Source organism: Mesocricetus auratus, unplaced genomic scaffold (genome assembly GCF_017639785.1).
Source record: "Mesocricetus auratus isolate SY011 unplaced genomic scaffold, BCM_Maur_2.0 Super-Scaffold_15014, whole genome shotgun sequence".
In the NCBI taxonomy this organism is placed as follows: domain Eukaryota; kingdom Metazoa; phylum Chordata; class Mammalia; order Rodentia; family Cricetidae; genus Mesocricetus; species Mesocricetus auratus.
This window is the reverse complement of record NW_024429186.1, coordinates 32,504,212-32,523,191: the sequence shown is the minus strand read 5'-3', so window position 1 is coordinate 32,523,191 and position 18,980 is coordinate 32,504,212. Positions and strand designations below refer to the sequence as shown.

At 51.1% G+C, this 18,980-nt stretch overlaps 1 protein-coding gene and 1 pseudogene across 3 annotated transcripts; one reads left to right on the top strand and one right to left on the bottom strand.

The window, feature by feature from the left end:
* Window positions 1–581: 581 nt before the first annotated feature.
* Abcd4 (ATP binding cassette subfamily D member 4) lies at window positions 582–18,105 on the bottom strand. 3 transcript variants are annotated; one of them, XM_005086384.4, is made up of 19 exons: window positions 17,990–18,105; window positions 16,004–16,122; window positions 15,754–15,881; window positions 14,525–14,664; window positions 13,414–13,530; window positions 12,953–13,078; window positions 12,350–12,400; window positions 9,477–9,571; window positions 9,069–9,190; window positions 8,899–8,990; window positions 8,669–8,758; window positions 4,714–4,922; window positions 4,494–4,585; window positions 3,874–3,910; window positions 3,488–3,537; window positions 2,863–2,915; window positions 1,824–1,900; window positions 1,157–1,272; window positions 582–1,013 (listed from the first exon to the last, which is right to left on the bottom strand). In XM_005086384.4, the coding sequence occupies exons 1-19, from the start codon at window positions 18,025–18,027 to the stop codon at window positions 945–947; spliced, it is 1,821 nt and encodes a 606-aa protein (XP_005086441.1). In that variant the 5' UTR covers window positions 18,028–18,105; the 3' UTR covers window positions 582–944. The 3 variants fall into 3 exon arrangements, 2 of the variants coding, with proteins under 2 accessions (XP_005086441.1, XP_040598696.1); XR_001197511.3 differs by lacking the exons at window positions 582–1,013; window positions 1,157–1,272 and having other exon boundaries at window positions 1,885–1,900; window positions 3,630–3,910; XM_040742762.1 differs by lacking the exons at window positions 14,525–14,664; window positions 15,754–15,881; window positions 16,004–16,122; window positions 17,990–18,105 and having other exon boundaries at window positions 12,953–13,073.
* On the top strand, window positions 11,062–11,468 carry LOC106022556 (annotated as a pseudogene).
* Window positions 18,106–18,980: the final 875 nt, after the last annotated feature.

The following is an 18,980-nucleotide window of genomic DNA, read 5'->3' as shown; positions in this document are numbered from 1 at the left end:
TCAGTCCCGACACCCTCACCACACTCTCAGATACAGGCTGCACAGCAGGCGCAGCACATGTCCTATTCTCCAGCAGTGAGGCAATACATATGTACATACACACGTAAAACACAGAAATCTGGCAAAAAACAAAATCTTTATTCTTTTGAGGTGTGCCTATTTAACTTGTAGGGATCTTATTATGTAGCCGAGACAAATCTTAAGCTCATGATCCTCCTGCCTCTGCCACTATCCTTTTGGGATTACAGGTGTTATTTGGGATTACACTTGGACTATAAAGACAGCTAGGTAGGAAGACAGCTCAGTGGTAGAGCACTTGCCTGGGATTCGTAAGGCCGAAGGGTCAGTCTCCATCCAGTAATGAAACAAACAAACAAAAGATAGCAAAGACAGAGGGTCCCCAGGGTCAGTGGTTCAGGCACTGGCCACACTGTGCCCTCTCCAGGCCGTCTGGTGGAGGGGGAGGGACCCAGGGTGAGCGGAAACGCCCATCAGGTGCAGGGCAGGAGAGTGTACCTTTAAACCATGACGGACAAGTCTGGAGGCTCAATCAGAAAGACCACTCCACGGTAGAGAAAAACCACGTTTTTAATGTTTATTCTTTTTTTAAAAACTTACAAAATTGAAGTGGTTAATTAAAGCTAAAGAGTCTGACTGAAATTTAACCGGCTTTCTCGAGTCCGATAGTCGTCTCAGGGTGGTCTTTCACTTCTTAGCTCATCCAGGTTTTCTTCAGCGTCATCAAGCAATTGGTAGAAAATCTTAAGAGCAGCACTATGAGGACCTCCGAGGTCCCTGCAGGGCCACCCCTGGGCAGGGTCTGAGCTGCTGGGGTTCCCACACAGGACCCGAGGCTCCTTCCTGCCTCCTCAGTCTTTGGCGTCTGCCCCGGGCACTGCAGGCCTACCCAGGGTTTGGCCGTCCTGCTGTAGCCATGTTTGGCTTCATTCCATTTTGATTCTAGTCAGTTCCCACCTTCCTCCTCCACAGAGCTTCAGAACCCAGGAGTGAAACTGCAAGAGACCGTTACCCCACTGAGGTCAGGTGGCTGCCACGGCAGCCACCCATGCCCTCGGCCACCCAGTGCCGCCTTTGAGGGGCCTCTGGTCCCCGCCAGGCCCAACCATTGTGTTCTTCACCCCTGTCACATGGGCACCTTCTCAAGGCTGGGCCGATGTCCCACGCTGATAAACGTCATTCCCAGTTGCTGGCCAATGCGATAGAGCTCACTCTCCACATCCTCTGTCAGGGCACTGGTGGCTTCATCAAGCACTGATGGCAGCACGTGGTGACAAGGGGTCACAGACCTGCCCTTGCCCTCTGTCACTCCTCCAACCCATATTCACCCTGGGGTGTGCAGGACTGACAGCTACCCCAGCTTAGAGGATCCCTGTCTCCAGGAGGCGACTGTCCAAGAGCGCCACACCAGGACAGAGGACACTCCTGTGAACGTCACCCAGGTCTCCCAGCCGCCCACAGATAAATAACATTGCGCCCTAAGACTGTACAATCCAGGACGTCCACACCTGTCATACATACACACACACCCCTGCCAGGCACAGCTGGGGGGTTGCCTACTCTTCTATGACAGAACCCCAAGAGCTATAGTCACAGCCCCTCTAACTGAGGCTGCCATGGCAGGAAGCTTAATAATGGGTATTTACATTCCCAGGGCTATGCCAAAGTGCCAAGCACTGCTCATCACAGGGAGGGGACCCAGGGATGCCTGGCCGTGCACAGGTGTGCACAGGAGGGTGAGAACATGCTGTGGGTACCTGGGGGTACACCCGGCGCCTTGCGTGTCACCCACGTGTGCACCTCACCTGCGTACTTCGGCTGCAAGTAGAAGAGGCGGGCGAAGGACAGTCTCTGCATCTCCCCTGGGGACAGGACGTCATACCTAGGAAAGCAATGAGAAGGGGTCCTTAAAGACAGGACGGTGTCACTTTTGCCAGGAATAGGCCTTGGAAGAAGGAAGTTCCCTGCAGAGGTTGGCTCTCGGACAGGGGCTCTCCCACTTAGTGACATGAGAGGTGAGGCCCAAACTACACCCGAGGTACAGGTCCCAAACTACACCTGAGGTACAGATCCCAAACTACACCCGGGGTACAGGTCCCAAACTACACCCGGGCTACAGATCCCAAACTACACCCGAGGTACAGATCCCACACTACACCCGGGGTACAGATCCCAAACTACACCCGAGGTACAGGTCCCAAACTACACCCGAGGTGCAGATCCCACACTACACCCGAGGTACAGATCCCACACTACACCCGGGCTACAGATCCCAAACTACACCCGAGGTACAGGTCCCAAACTACACCCAAGGTACAGATCCCACACTACACCCGGGCTACAGATCCCACACTACACCCGAGGTACAGATCCCAAACTACACCCGGGGTACAGGTCCCAAACTACACCCAAGGTACAGATCCCACACTACACCCGGGCTACAGATCCCAAACTACACCCGGGGTACAGGTCCCAAACTACACCCGAGGTGCAGATCCCAAACTACACCCGAGGTACAGATCCCAAACTATACCCGAGGTACAGGTCCCAAACTACACCCGAGGTACAGGTCCCAAACTACACCCGAGGTACAGGTCCCAAACTACACCCGGGGTACAGGTCCCAAACTACACCCGAGGTACAGGTCCCAAACTACACTCGGGGTACAGATCCCAAACTCCACCTGAGGTACAGATCCCAGATCCCAAACTACACCCGAGGTACAGGTCCCAAACTGGTGGACCAGCCCCACAGCTGGCTGTTGGGGTCAAGAGTCATTCTGTTTACAGGCCTGCTGGGACCACTAACTTCACGGAGGAGCTGCCTAAAATAGCTCAACCTTACCAGTTCCAATCCACCTGCTGGTCCAGACCGCCTGTCCTTGCCACCAAGCTGGACTGTAACAGACAGAGGACATAAAGTCCACACACAGTTCAGCCCTGGTTTCTGCAATCCTAGCTCCCCACCACAAATGTCTGTGACACAGACACCTCAGTGGTAAACCAAGGTGGGCATTGTCACCTGTACTCTAGGCTTGCTGGAGTATGGTGACAAGAAAAAGCAGACAGATCCCATCAGTTTTCTTATTGTTTTAAAATTTTCCACGGAGGCAAGATGGTTCAGTGGGTTGAGTGCTTGCCACACCAGCCTGCCTGGCAACCTGAGCCTGTCCCTGGGACCCACACAAAGGCATCCTCTGACCTCCACGTGTACAACGTGGCATGCACACCCACACATGTATAACACAGTATAACACACGCCCCCAAAAATGAAGACACCATCTCTACAGAGAGCAGGAGCACAGCTCCTTACTGTCTGTACCCCGCCTGCAGTTCCCACTGCTAACTTGAACTCCCACTGTTTGCCCCAGTCTTGGGCCCAGAAATGGCAACGGCTCTGACGGCCGGCAACTACCTGTGCCCAGTGCTCTCAGTTGGGCCCGAGTCCCTAGGGTCCCTGTCCTACTCACCAGGCCTGCTAACTCCAAGAACCTCATGATCCTCTCATCATCAGCAGAGCCTGCAAAACAGAGGCTTCCTCAGCACACGGGACCTCAGGCCGGCTGGGGGGGGGGCACGCATCCCAGCAGGGGTAGACGCCCCAGGACAAACCTCATAGTAGAAGGGCCTGTGAAAGGAATACTCGCTTCCCTTCTCCAATGGGGGTCTCTCCTCAGGAAAGGAAGACAGGGCAAGAGGAGTACCCCAAAATAGTGAACAGATAACGGGTGAGACCCAACCTGAAACCAACAGCCTGGCTAGACACCCCGGCTAGACACCCCGGGCACCGGGAGGCCAGTCAGGCAGAGCAGGGGCAACTGTGATGAGAAGACACAAGCTGAGGAGGGCGGCTCACCTGAGTCAGGGTAGATCTCCTTCAGCGGGTATATCACCTGAAAAAAACGTCTCTGGCTAGGACAGGTGATGACGGAGAAACAGCTGCGCTCAGAGAGAACAGCTGCACCTAACCCACCCCTTAGCGTCCCTAGGAGCCACCCCCCAGAAGCCAGCCTCCTCCCCGCCTAAGCATCCAGCAGGAGAGAGAGATGCAACCAATGGGGCAACAAGAGCCTTCAGAAGTGTGCTTGGGAGGCAAGAGTCGTGGAGCCTCCTGAGGGCAAACTCTTTTTTTTTTTTGGTTTTACGAGACAGGGTTTCTCTGTATTGTTTTGGAGGCTGTCGGTCCAGCCCAGCCTCGAACTCACAGAGATCCTCCTGCCTCTGCCTCCCGAGTGCTGGGATTAAAGGCGTGCGCAACCACCGCCCGGCCGAGGGCAAACTCTTAGTGTCCAACAAACAAACTGATGAGATACCATAAGAAGTGACTCTGGGCTCAGTCCACAAATACTGCATAGCATGTTCTCAGAAGCTGGGCGCTCCCTAACCTCCTAGGGAGTGAGGCCTGTCACTCTCTTAGAAGTCCTAGATACACGTGGACGGCATGAGGTTGGAGGAGGGGACCCTCGCCCTGCTGACCTGCTCCCGAAGTGTCCCATCAGTGAAGAACGGCTTCTGTGGCAGGAACAGCACCCCATGGGGCCCAAAATCAGCCAGCATCTGCACTGAGCCTGAAGAGCCCACAGAAGCCTCCATTGGGAGACCTCGCAGAGAAGGAAACCGCCTTTTCTCTCATCTCACCCGCTGCCCACCGGGGTCAAGGCTGCGTGAGGGGGGGGGCGCAGGAGGATTGGCTCACCCTTCATGCTCTCCCATAGGCCTCCCAGCACCCGCAGCAGGGAGGTCTTGCCGGTGCCTGTGTTGCCTGTGATGAGCAGACTCTGCCCCTCACAGATCTTCAGGCTCAGGTCCTTGATCAGGGGCTTATCAGAGGAGGGGGCCACAACGGAAACCCGATCAAGCAGAAAGGCTGTGTCTGATGGCTCTGCGATTGGCCACCCTGGGGCCCTAGAGAAGGGAGGTGGAAATACAGGTCTTGTGAGTGGTACAAGGGAGGTGCCTGGCCTACAGGCATTACCTTTGTCCTGAGGGCCTTCAAACTCAGACACTGACTGTCAATCCCCATGCCTCAGGGTGTAAAGGCATTTGGGAATGGGGTGATATTAAAATGAGGCTGTTAGAGTGTGACCCTAGGAATAGGACATTTGGAGAGGCCAAGTGACAACAAATGTGAAAGTGACCATCTGTGAGCCAAGGGAAGATGCCTTGGGAGGAAACCAAGCTCAGCCACTGTAACCTGGACCTTGAATTTCTAGTTGGCAGAACTATGAGGAATGTTGTCATCTAAGCTAGTCTGTGGTATAATGCCACAGCAGCCTATGAATTATCAAGGACATGTAGCTGGAGCACTAACATGACCCACTGTGATCAGCCCTGCCCTACATGACTGATCTTAATCAGCGGTAAATGTTGCCCTGCTTGGCAGATAAAACAAGCTCAAGTAGCTAAGTGACTTGCCCAGGGCTACACAGCTTCACTCTGGTGTTAGTGGGGTTTTTGTTGTTGTTTGTGTAGCCCAGGCCATCCTGGCACTTACTACGTGGACCAGGGTGGCCTAGAGATTCTCTGCTTCCTGAGTTCTAGGATTAAAGGCATGGGTCACATCAGTCATATTTCTATTTTTGAAAGCTTACTAGGTGGCCACTGTCCGAGCACTTTCCAAGGATGATATCTAATCTTTACTTCTGAGGAAGAAGATTTCGTTATTATCCTTTTTAGAGATGAAGGAAATGACGCTCAGAACAGGTAAGTGATTTTCCATGAGATGAAACAGGGAAGCCAGAAACATTGCGGGCCCCAGAGACATATGAATAAAGACATCTCAGGGTCTGAGGGACGCATGGAAACAAGGGACACCCTAGGAAAGGGGCAGTGGTAGGCTCAGCAGGAAGACACAAAGAGGGCACCATTCAGACTTTTGTTCTTTTTTAAGAAAACAAAACATCATTTTTGTCCTGTGTGGTGCATGCAAGTGTGTGTACATGTGTGGATACACATGTGATATCAGAGGTCATGTCATATGTGTTCCTTCTTTGAGAAAGGATCTCACTAAACCTGAGCTCACTGTTTGCCAAGGCTGACCAGGTATTGAACCCTTGATAGCTACCTGTTCCTAACACCCCATGCTAGTGTTTATTACAGGCACACACACTGCCACACCACCCTGTGCTAGTGTTTATTACAGACACACACACTGCCACACCACCCTGCACTAGTGTTTATTACAGACACACACACTGCCACACCACCCTGCACTAGTGTTTATTACAGACACACACACTGCCACACCACCCTGCACTAGTGCTTATTACAGACACACACACTGCCACACCACCCTGCACTAGTGTTTTTTACAGACACACACTGCCACACCACCCTGCACTAGTGTTTTTTACAGACACACACTGCCACACCACCCTGCGCTAGTGTTTATTACAGACACACACACTGCCACACCACCCTGTGCTAGTGTTTATTACAGGCACACACTGCCACACCACCCTGCACTAGTGTTTATTACAGACACACACTGCCACACCACCCTGTGCTAGTGCTTATTACAGACACACACACTGCCACACCACCCTGTGCTAGTGCTTGTTACAGACAAACACACTGCCACACCACCCTGTGCTAGTGCTTATTACAGACACACACTGCCACACCACCCTGTGCTAGTGTTTATTACAGACACACACACTGCCACACCACCCTGCACTAGTGTTTATTACAGGCACACACTGCCACACCACCCTGCACTAGTGTTTATTACAGGCACACACACTGCCACACCACCCTGTGCTAGTGCTTATTACAGACACACACACTGCCACACCACCCTGCACTAGTGTTTATTACAGACACACACACTGGCACACCACCCTGCGCTAGTGTTTATTACAGACACACACACTGGCACACCACCCTGCGCTAGTGTTTATTACAGACACACACACTGCCACACCACCCTGCACTAGTGTTTATTACAGACACACACACTGCCACACCACCCTGCACTAGTGCTTATTACAGACACACACACTGCCACACCACCCTGCACTAGTGTTTATTACAGACACACACACTGCCACACCACCCTGCACTAGTGTTTATTACAGACACACACACTGCCACACCACCCTGCACTAGTGCTTATTACAGACACACACACTGCCACACCACCCTGTGCTAGTGTTTATTACAGACACACACACTGCCACACCACCCTGCACTAGTGTTTATTACAGACACACACACTGCCACACCACCCTGCACTAGTGTTTTTTACAGACACACACTGCCACACCACCCTGCATAGTGCTTATTACAGACACACACACTGCCACACCACCCTGCGCTAGTGTTTATTACAGACACACACACTGCCACACCACCCTGTGCTAGTGTTTATTACAGGCACACACTGCCACACCACCCTGCACTAGTGTTTATTACAGACACACACTGCCACACCACGCTGCACTAGTGCTTATTACAGACACACACACTGCCACACCACCCTGTGCTAGTGCTTGTTACAGACAAACACACTGCCACACCACCCTGCGCTAGTGCTTATTACAGACACACACACTGCCACACCACCCTGTGCTAGTGCTTATTACAGACACACACTGCCACACCACCCTGTGCTAGTGTTTATTACAGACACACACACTGCCACACCACCCTGCACTAGTGTTTATTACAGGCACACACACTGCCACACCACCCTGTGCTAGTGCTTATTACAGACACACACACTGCCACACCACGCTGCGCTAGTGTTTATTACAGACACACACACTGCCACACAACCCTGCGCTAGTGCTTATTACAGAAACACACACTGCCACACCACCCTGCACTAGTGTTTATTACAGACACACACACTGCCACACCACCCTGCGCTAGTGTTTATTACAGACACACACACTGCCACACCACCCTGCGCTAGTGTTTATTACAGACACACACACTGCCACACCACCCTGCGCTAGTGTTTATTACAGACACACACACTGGCACACCACCCTGCGCTAGTGTTTATTACAGACACACACACTGCCACACCACCCTGCGCTAGTGTTTATTACAGACACACACACTGGCACACCACCCTGCGCTAGTGTTTATTACAGACACACACACTGCCACACCACCCTGTGCTAGTGTTTATTACAGGCACACACTGCCATGCCTGGCTTCTGTGTGGTTGCTAAGGACCTGAACTTAGATCCTCAAGCACTTTACCCACTGAGCCATTTCTCCAACCCCTGTCTTCTTTTCTTTCTCTTTTATTTAATATAATCTTTATTGATAAATTAAAAAAATATTTATTTTATTTAGGCAGGATCTCATCATGTAGTTCAGGGTGGCTTTAAACTCAAAGCAATCCTTCTGCCTCGGCCTCCTAAGTACTGGGATTAATAGCATAAGCCACCACGCTTGGCTTTTTCTTTTGTGTGGTGCTGGGCAGAAGGTGTGTGCATCTGCTTGCCCTGGCTGGAGAATGATGCAAATCTATCCAATGGGTGCCAGAACGAACGAAGGTGTCAGCCAACAGCGCACGCTTGATAGAACATGGAGATTGCTTCCACCCTATAACTCTGCTACCTAGCTGGGAGGGCTCCATGTTAAAACCAGCTGGTGATGATTGTATTCTCCCAACCACAGTGTAGCTTGGTACTCACTTGCTCAAATCCCACTCACTCTCGCCTAGGCTCTCCCAGTCTTGTGATTTTCGGGACATGTCCAGCAGGGCCTCCTGAAGCTCTCCAATCCTGGGCAAGAAGTAAGAACGAAGGCAGGGTCTAGATGCCAGGTGAAGGGGAACCCCTTCCCGTCTCACGGCCACCAACACTCAGTGGGGCTTCTGTGCTTTTCCCACTCAGCACTTTCAAGTGGCGCACAGTCTGCTCACCTGTGCGTGTAGCCAGCGACGTCTGAGAAGGTGGTGGACAGGTCAATGAGCTGGGTGAAGCAGTTGATGAGGTAGATGCTCACAAAGGCATTCTGGTCAGAAAGGAGAGCAGTTAGTGCAGGCCCCAGATCCTGGGCCACAGTGTAAGCATTCATCAGAAGGGACCTCACCTTGCTGACCAGGATGCTAAGCTCTGAGGGGCTCAGGTCTCCATAGATCCCATTGAAAATGGGGATTGCGATGACAACATAACTCAGAATGCCGCCCAGATAGTCAAAGGTGTTGATGCCAACTGTAGGAAACAGACTTTGTGAGACCCAGGAGACACTCGTGTGATCTGCAGGGGACATAACCCTGAGGGTGGGGAGCATAAGCTGGAGGAAGGTCACACTTCCTCCAGCTACATTCCCCTAGGATACCCACAGCAAAGGCAATGGCTCCCCCCGGTTAGTCCTTTTAGTAATGGAACCCTGACCAGGTCAGGCAGACTGTAGGGTGTGTGGTGACACGGTGTGCAAGTGAGGTGTTAATGGACCATCCCCATGCTGCAGTCCCACTCCCAGGGCCCCTCTGCCTACTGTAGAGCCAGAGCTCTCTGGACATCAGCTCTCTCTGGGTTTGAAGGAGTCTCTGCAGCCTGCGGTCTGTCCTCATGTGTTCTACGAGCCCAGCTCTGAGGGAATAGGATGAGGTGTCTATAGGACCCGCAGGGGCTCAGCAAGGCGGGGTCACCCACTCCCCCCACAGCCTCCATGCAAATGATCTTAGCCGCAGACACTTCTTCCATGACACTCATCCACAGCTTGAGCCCCACGACCCAGTCTGGGGTCATGAACTCTGAAGCTGACCAGACCTGGTTCAGATCCAAAACGCTAGCTCGTTTCTACTACGGTAACAGTTACCTAAGCTTCTAACACCTTTTTCTCACTTTAAAAACTGAACTAGCGGCACCTATATAGTAAGTTAGCTCGTGATTTAAGAGGTCTGTTCCCAGGGGCAGTGGCTCACACCTGTGATCCCAGCACTCCAGAGGCAGAGACAGGCGGGTCTCTGTGATTTCCAGGCCAGCCTGATCTACAGAGTGAGTGCGTGCCAGGACAGCCAGAGCTACACAGAGAAACCCGCCTGGCAAAACTAAAATTTTTAAAAATTAAAAGCAATTGAATTAAAAAAAAAAAAAAGGAGCTAGGCATTGTGAGTTCGAGGCCAGCCTGGTCTACAGAGCCAGTTCCAGGACAGCCTCCAAAACAATACAGAGAAACCCCGTCTCAAAAACAAACAAAAAACAAAACAAAACAAAAAAGGAGTTCTGTTGATTTTTTTTTCTTTTTTGTGAGTCTCATACATCTAGGTCAGTCTTTAGTTTGCTATGTGGCCAGAATGACCTTGAATTACTGCCTGCCTCTACTTCCTAAATGGTAGGACTTACCGGCATGTGCTACCTACCACACCTGGTCTATGTGGTGCTGGGGACCGAACCCTGGTACTCAGTCACACTAGGCAAGCACTCTGCCAGCTGAACTACATCTCTAGCCGTAGAGTTTCTGAATATAAAGCGCCATGTACATGAGGGACTCTGAATAAATAAGAGCTATTATTGTTGTTGTTGTTATTGTTGTTACTATTATAGTGTTGGGGCTAGAGCTCAGGACAGTGCGCATGCCTGGTAAATGTTCTACCACTGAGCTGCACCCCCAACCTCAAGAGCAACATTTGATACAGGGTTTCTCTGTGTAGCCCTAGCTGTCCTGGAACTCACTCTGTAGACCAGGCTGTCCTGGAGCTGACAGAGATCCGCCTGCCTCTGCCTCCCATGCTAGAATTAAAGGCCTGCGCCACCGCACCTGGCCAAGAGCTATTATTATTAAGCAAATTAAATGGAGCAGTCAAGCAGCAGACCCTGTGCCGGCAATCATCCAGTGTAGTGGAGAAGATAGATGGTCCCTGTCTTTAAGAAACTCGCAGTAGAAGGCAGGTGACCTTGCTACATTCTTCACTAATCACCAGGAATATGGAGCGTCAAGCACGTCCTTAGGACTACGGCAGCAACAGGCGTGTCCACAAAGGGAGTCTAGGACAGCTCCCCAGGGGAGGTAACTTAAGGCTTCAAACACAGGCAGAAATTCCCCAAAAGAAAAGTCGGAGGGGCTTCTGCCCTAGACCATGGCCAAGTTCATCCTTAACTTCATGGAGAAGGCCGGTGCTAGTAAGCGCTGCTGTGACTTATTTGAAGCCTCGTTTGGCCACATTTTGGCACTACACCAAGGTTGGACTGGTTCCCGCAACTCCTGCTGAACTCCCTGCAGGTATTCAGAGTGTGAAAAAAATAATTCAAAGGGTTAAAACTAGTAGCTTCAAACAGCTTACAGTTAGGGAATCTATGCTGAATGGTTTGGTCGCTACTGAGGTGTGGATGTGGTTTTATATTGGAGAGATCGTAGGCAAATGTGGCATATTTGGCTATGATGTTTGAAGACTGATCTTTAACATCTGATTTTAATTGAGTTTTTATTTGAATGTTCTTGAACCACATGTAATGAGACTGCTATCTGAATAAAATACTAGCTGTCTAGCTAAAAAAAAAAAAGTTGAAGGGAAGAAGGGGGTATTTTAAATTTTGCAGAGTTGGCAGAAGAACCTGCTGCAGCTGTAAGAGCGAACCTGCCAGATTCTCACCAGCAGAAGCTGTAGATTCCAAAGGAGATTAATCGCTGGACTCATCCTACCACCACAATCTGGGTTTTATTATCATTACTGTTGTTGTCATCATCAAGACAGAGTCTCACTATGCAGCCCTGGCTGGCCCTCAACTCATATAGATATGTTTGCTTCTGCCTCCTGAGTACTGGGATTAAAGGTGTGAACCACCACGCCTTCCTAGCTCATCTCAGATTCTTAGTGTTCCTGGTGTCCCCAAGCGGAGATGACTGCTAACCGCAGTAGACACTGATGGAGAGCAAAGGATCTATTAAATTCAACCCACGAACAGGTGATCCAGGGAATAACTGAGTTCCTTAAATACAGCCCATGCCACCAGTCCAGACAGCGACACCAGAACCTGCCCTGGTCTAGGAGGGCAGCAACTTCACAACACCCAGAAAGACACCAGGCCCTTGACTCCGGCAGTGTGAGGAGCCTATCCCCACCTGCTTGCTGCAGAGACGAAAGGAAGCCATTCCACAGACAGGAAAAGAGACAAATGCAGTACCTCAATCAAGATGAAGCCACCCGCTCATTTAATTCCTTGGTCATTTTAGACCCCATGTTTGCCACTAAGACTAAGGAAGCCACCAGCTTCAGGAGCACTCCCTGTACTTGAGGACAGCGAGAAGGCCGGGGAGAAGGTCACAGCTAAGTGTGACAAGCTCCACGGTGCCAAGAGGGTTGTGGACTTTATCTCTCCTTTGCTAACACTAAACGTGGGGAGGAGAACCTCCTCCACTAGACTCACCTGTAGAAAGCAGCGGGCTCGGCATTCACTCGAATCTGCATGTGCTTGAACCTGGGTAGACAGAAGGGAACCGCTGATGCTGAGAGCCCTGGATGGCGAGGAAGCCCACTCCCACACAACACAGAGTCCAGCTCCACCCCAACACTGTGGCTGCCTTTCCCTGGACTGTCACAGGGTGAAAACCCCAGGGCTCTGGTGGGGCAGCAGGGGCTGTACCAGCATCGCTGACCTCAGCTTTGAGCTGACCTCAGCTTTCTGGGATGGGCCAGGTGTATTCTTGTGTACGGATCTCATGCCCCACGTCTAGCTTAACCAGGGCAAGAGGCACAGGGCAGGGGCGGTGTAGGTCAGACTGGGCAACTGAACCATGAGCTTGTGAAAATGTCCCCAGAAGACGCTGTGATTGCCAGCCCATACCTTCCTTACATGCCTGACCTCCTTAGGTCTCAGTTCTCTCGGTTGGCAAGGACATCGTTTACTTCAGAGATGAGAGAACGGAAATCTCAAGAGGCATAGGACACCCGTTTCCCCCACGAGGTGACACATGGCTGGTAGCTGGCACAGCAGTGACCCTGTCCCTTAACCTCAACCAAGAAGACGCACCTAAAATCCCCCTCCAACTTCTCCTGCTGCACCAGCTTCGTCACGATGGGCCCCATCAAAGTTTTGTTCACTATGGTTCCCAGGAGGAAATAGCCAAAGATGCTCACAGGTCCAAGCCAGCCTGTGCTGAAAAGGAGAAAGGGAGGGTGACAGAGGATATGGGATGCCACACAGAGAGCTCTGTGAGCCTCCTTCGGGTCTCGTCCCTCTCAGGGAGGCCCTGCGTGAGCTTTGTGTCACTGTGACATCTGACACCTGGTTAAAGCCAGAGTCCCTGGCAGTGAACTATCACAGGACCAAGAGGGGGCGGGGTCATGAGCATGTGAGCTGGGAAGACTCCCTGTGGTGCGTGTGGGAAAAGATGAGCCTCCCTTGGACTGGACCCTGCCCTGCCCTCTGTGTGGGAGGCTCTGGGTAAACAGCAGGCTGGGGATGAGGGCTCCTGGAGGGACAGGCTGCACCTTCGGAAGCACTGGTATGTGTAGTAGGCCAGCGTGAACGGGGAGATGATCAGCTTGCTGGTCACGCTGCTGATCTGCCGGCAAAAGCGCTCCACATCCTGGCTGATGCGCTGGTCCCTACAGCCAAGGACACAGGGGCTGAGTCCAGTGAGCGGGGAACCTCCCCTTCTACCCCTGACTCAGATGGACCCAGACAAATAGTTCTTAGACTCTAACCAGGATTCCAGACAGCTGTCTCACTTTTCCCCATGGGGGTGGGGTTGAGGGAAGCCAGCAGAAGACCCAAGGGCCTGAGCCAGCTCTGCAGAGCCTAAGGAAAATGTGAGCATAGAGCTGTCTTTCTACATGGCCAGGATCACGGTCTCCTTAGTCTCAGTCCTCCCCTGTCTCTCTATGGACCCCAGGCCACTCCAGGTCAGGGTTTGGTTGTGACAGCTTCTCCGGGAAGCCCAGCCAGAGCTGAGGAGACAGACGTCACCATCACCGAGGCAGGCGGCACCTGCTGTGACCTGGTAGGTGTGAGATCCCCCAGCTCACCACCAGGGCCACACTGACCCGGATTCCCAGTGGGAGACAGGAGTTCGGCCAGGTCACTTGCAAGCCCTCACCTCTGAAGCTCACACTGAAACTCCTGATGCGGGTACCACATTGTACCCGCCAGGGACGGTGCTAGTTCACCCCCACTACGTCCTTTGAGACAGGAACCATTATGATCTTCATTAGACGGAAGATGAAGGTGGGACTTACTGAACGTAAGAGTTAGAGGCAGGAAGGTGACACCTGACTCTCAGACAGCAATAGTAGTTTTCTTTTTCTTCTGTCTGCCCTCCTGCCCCGAGGCACATCCAAGAACTTGTTTCCTGGCAAGGATGCTTTCTTCATTTGCTTCATTTCAACTCGAGACACAAAACGGACTACAGAGACCTGCTCCTAACTGCTTCCTTTCAGCTCGCTATTCTCTGCCGCAGGGTCTCTCTGCAGAACACCTTCCCTACACTGCTCTCTGGGCAGCAACTCTGGCCTCCTGCCGATAAGTGTGGCCAGGAGTCTGCAGGACTAAGCTAGTGGGATGGGGCACTCAGGAGACAGCAAGGACGGAGAGGGTGCCTACGGATTATCGATGTCATCCCGCAGCACGTTGAGGGTGTAGTACACGCGGGCCCGGAAGTACAGGTTATGCAGGTGCTCGGTGAGGTCCTTCCTCCAGCTCACATACAGCAGGTTGCAGGTGTACTGGTCAAAGCTCTTCAGCTGCACATGGGGAGTGGACGGGGTGGATGGGGGTGAAGGGGGAAGGGGGTGGAGGAAGGCAGGGTAGGAAAAGATAGCTTCCTGCAAGTCTAGGTTCAAAGCTCAGAGCTGGCAGGAGCTTCTGCTGATAAGGCAGAATCCACTTGGATGGCTTCGGTGCAGTTCCCTTTTACAGCTTCCCATCACGAGATTTCCTTTCCCGTTCACTCAAGTGCCTATTCCTTCAACAAATCTTAGCCCCTCTCTACAGCGCATGTGTCACACTGAGAGCAGAGGTGCGGCTGGAGACAGGGAACCATACGGTCTGCTCCGTTTACAATTTACCTCCTCTGGTCCCAAGCGTGGGAGAGGTCTTACCGACAGGAAGCACACACCCAAGTGGCCACATTAGGATAAGAAAGGGCAGCCCGAAGAAACTGCTAGAGGGATGGGTCTTGGTAGAGCCTTGCTCCGTCCCCTGCCATTTCTAGAGGGCCACATGCTAAGCACTAAGGAAATGGTGAGGAGTTCACAATCCAGCCAGGAGTAGAAGATGACAAGCGTGTAAGGAGTGTGGCAGCAGCTGTCAGCTCAAAGAGTAAGTACATACAGAGAAGGGTTTGAATTTGATCGAGGAAACAAAAACAAAGTTGAAGAAGACTCAAGAGAGGTACCAATAAAGGTATCTTGAAAAACAAGTAGGGTGTTGCCAACTCAAGCAGAAGGCAGCTACCGGACGAGAAAGAAGCAGGTAAGAGGGTTGGAGGTGTGACACCACTCAGGATTGTGTCACGGCCTCAGCTGCCAGAGTAGCAGCAGCTCTCTGGCTGCAGATCTGGGTTCTAAAGGGCTCTGGGCTCCCTGAAATGAGAGTTCTACGATGGGAAGGGGCCTTGACCATTTCTACTGAATGTTAAACCAGAAAATCCATCCCAAGTAGGCCAATAGCAACATCAAGGTCCTGCCTCAGGTTCTGACCTTCGGGGAAACTATTAATTCCCAGAAAAGGGCAGAGACAGCCAGAGCTTAGTTCCTGCTTCCTGAACACAGTCCCCCAGGCATTCCACTAGGCTGGAGAAGGGGACCACAGGGAAAAGGAGAGTCCTTTACCGTGGAGTTGAGGACAATGAGAACCACGGCCAGGAAGGTCAGTGCCTTAAATCCATCCAGGTCTTTGTTTCCCAAGACCCCATAATACTGACTGGGGATCAAGCCAACTTGGTAGATCACCAGTTGCTCTGTGGGGAGGGAGAGGAGCCAGAAATCAAAGGGGGAAGGAAAGACACTTCTTCCTGCCAGAGACAAGGGAAGGAACCCTACGCCCAGGCTCCTCCCCATCCCCCAAAGCCCATTCACTCACCCAGGAGGGTCACACACAAGAGTGTCATGAACATTAAGGTATTCTGTGATGACCACGAAGGAAAGAGAACCTTCTGTATCCTCAGGAACCGCCGGACAAGTTGCAGATCCAACCTGGGCCTGCAGATGTCAGACATGAGAGAAGGCTCAGAGGACAGTGGAGCCGTACAGGAGGTACCCGCCTTAGCCTCATAATTTACAGAGGGTCCAGGCTTTGGACCAAGAATGGCTGATGAATGTTGAAGATGGTGGGCTACAGGACATCAATGTAAAAAGTGGCACTACTAACCTAACAGAAGCAAATGCAAAAAAAATTTTTAATAAAGATACCTTAATACATTTCTCAAATAAGATCCCAAACCTACAAACTATACAGGGTAAAACTTATGGGCTTAATTTACAATCAAGTATTTTTATTCAACACAGTACCACAGACTTTGGTTAGATGAGAGAAGGCATTTACAGAATGAAAGTTGTAAGGAATTACAATCTGGAGTATGCAAGGAATTTCTGCAAGTCAGAATAATATTTCATGGGAAAGTATATAAACAAGCAGTCTATGAAAGGGACACTCCACAAGCCAAATACATGTATTAAATCAGCACAATGTGGAAAAAAATCAGCACAACGTGGTTGACAAGATGTTTTGTCAGTAAAAGTGTTTGTCTTTAAGACCTGAATTCCATACCCAGAAAGAAAGAACCAACTCCTAAAAGTTGTTCCGTGACTTCCATACATGTGTCATAGCACACACATCGCATGCACACGCACACACACACACAAAATAAAAATAAAGTTAGTACAATAGAACACTATCTTACACATCAGACTGATACATTATTAGTAAAAAACAAACAAACAAACAAAACTAAGCCCGGTGTTGGTGGCGCATGCCTGTAATCCAGCACTCGGGAGGCAGAGGCAGGCGGATCTCTGTGAGTTTGAGACCAGCCTGGTCTACAGAGCGAGTTCCAGGACAGGCTCCAAAACAATACAGAGGAACCCTGTCTAAAAAAAAAAAACAAACAAACAAACAAAAAACAAAAAAAGAAAAGAAAAAAAAAGAAAAACTAAAAAAATTAATAGTGCCAAATATTGGGGATGGAAATAGGAAAACTAGAACCTTTATATACATACTGCTGTCAGTAAGTATAAACTGTTTAACCACTCCAAAGAGCGACCTTGTAGAATTAATTAAGTGCAGCTCAGCATCCTATTTCTAGGATGGATAGCCCAGGGTGGGAAACAGCGATATCTACCAAGAGACAACTCCAGGGATACTCATTACAGTATATTTTGCCGTGCTTTTAGTATGGGAAGTAATCTACTAGGGAAATGAGCGAAATAATCTAAATAATAAGGCTGATACCAGGGAACATTCAGGAGTGAAAACTTATAGCGTGGCTGATCTCAAAACCCAAAGCTCAGTTTTAAGTTTTTGGTGCCTTTGTTTGTTTGTTTGTTTTAAAAATCACAGCATATAAATCAGACAGTGGTGGCGCACACCTTTATTAGTCCCAGCATTCGGGAGGCAGAGGCAGGTGGATCTTTCTGAGTTTGTGGCCAGCCTGGTCTACAAAGTGACTTCCAGGACAGCCAGAGCGGTTACACAGAGAAACCCTGTCTTGAAAAAACAAACAAAACCCCCAAATCACAGCATATTACTTACATGAATTCAAAATCAGTATATGTATACCTAAGGTAACATGACAATTTAAGTGAGGGAGTCTGAAAAATTAATATACGGGGGGGGGGAGGTGAGGGGGTTTCCGAGGAGCCGATTGGGATCGAGAATGTGAACCACGGAGAAAGATACCAGAAGGAGGTGTCCGCGGTACCAAGAGTGGAGCCGAGTCAGCTCCGTTCTGTGAAGCGAGGTTCCAAAGAGCGCGGAGAACTGAAAGGACCCGGCGGGGACAGCAGCCCCTTCCCCACTGCCAGGCGGGGCGTCCCCGCCAACCCGGCCGAACTCACTAGCCCTCCTCACCTGGCGCGAGCCCGGGTTGCGGGCCCTGGGACCGCCATAACCTGCGATGTGGCCGACGAGCCAGCAGGGCCAGCCCGGGGTCCACTCCGGGCAGAGTCCGCAAAGCTCGGGGGCCCCGCCCCGCCCCGCCCCGCCCCGCCCCACCGGGGAGGAAATGGGAGGGACTCATCGACCACAGAGACGCGGCGGATAGAGAGGACGACTCCGGCGCCGCGGCCGCTCCCGGAAGCGCAGGCTTTCCGGAAAGAGCAAGAGAATAGTCAGTATTTATGGGGCTGGCTCGGCGTCTAGAGCGTCCCCTCTGGGTCTGGGAGGTTTCTTTTGACAACTGGTAGTTTGGAATGTAAATAAAATGTGTGTGTGTGTGTGTGTGTGTGTGTGTGTGTGTGTGTGTGTGTGTGTGTGTGTGTGTGTGTGTGTGTGTGTGTGTGTGTATGCATGTGCTCATGCGAGCCGCGAGCCAGGGCACAAGTGTGGAAGTCAGAGGACAACTTCAAGGAGTCAGTTTTCTCCTTCCATTCTGAGGGCTCCTGGGAGCAAACTCAGGTTATCAGGTGAAGGCAAGAGCCTTCACCGGGTGAGCCAGCTCATTAGGCCCAGCACAATTTCCATGATTTTTAAAAAAATACATAGTTTGGATGTTTTGCCTGCCTGGGTCTGAGTAACACGTGCGAGCCTCGTGCTTGCAGAGGCCAGAAGAGGGCATCAGAGTCCCTGAAACTAAAGTTACAGACCCCAAATCTCAGAAAGAGCTGAGCTGTCTCTTCAGATCGTTCAACTTGATTTAAGATGTAGCTCAGGGGTAAAGAGCTTGCCTGAAATACATAAGACCCCAGTTCAGTTCCCAGCGCTTTAAAAACAAACATATAAGTCAGTTTTCCAGTCAAACATGGCAGCTTGAGCCTATAATTCTAGAACTGAGGAGGTATAATAAGCAGGAGAATGGAGAGTTCAAGGTACCCAGTCACATGGAAAGCGCTGAGTTCATAAC

Excerpts from the sequence above, each read along its gene's own strand:
- Abcd4 (XM_005086384.4), bottom strand. The coding sequence starts at position 18,027 with ATGGCGGTCCCAGGGCCCGCAACCCGGGCTCGCGCCAG. Across the intron at positions 12,401-12,952 it reads AAGTTGGAGGGGGATTTTAG|GTTCAAGCACATGCAGATTC; the intron begins GTGCGTCTTCTT and ends CTGTCTACCCAG. Across the intron at positions 3,911-4,493 it reads ATGGGACACTTCGGGAGCAG|GTGATATACCCGCTGAAGGA; the intron begins GTCAGCAGGGCG and ends CGTTTTTTTCAG.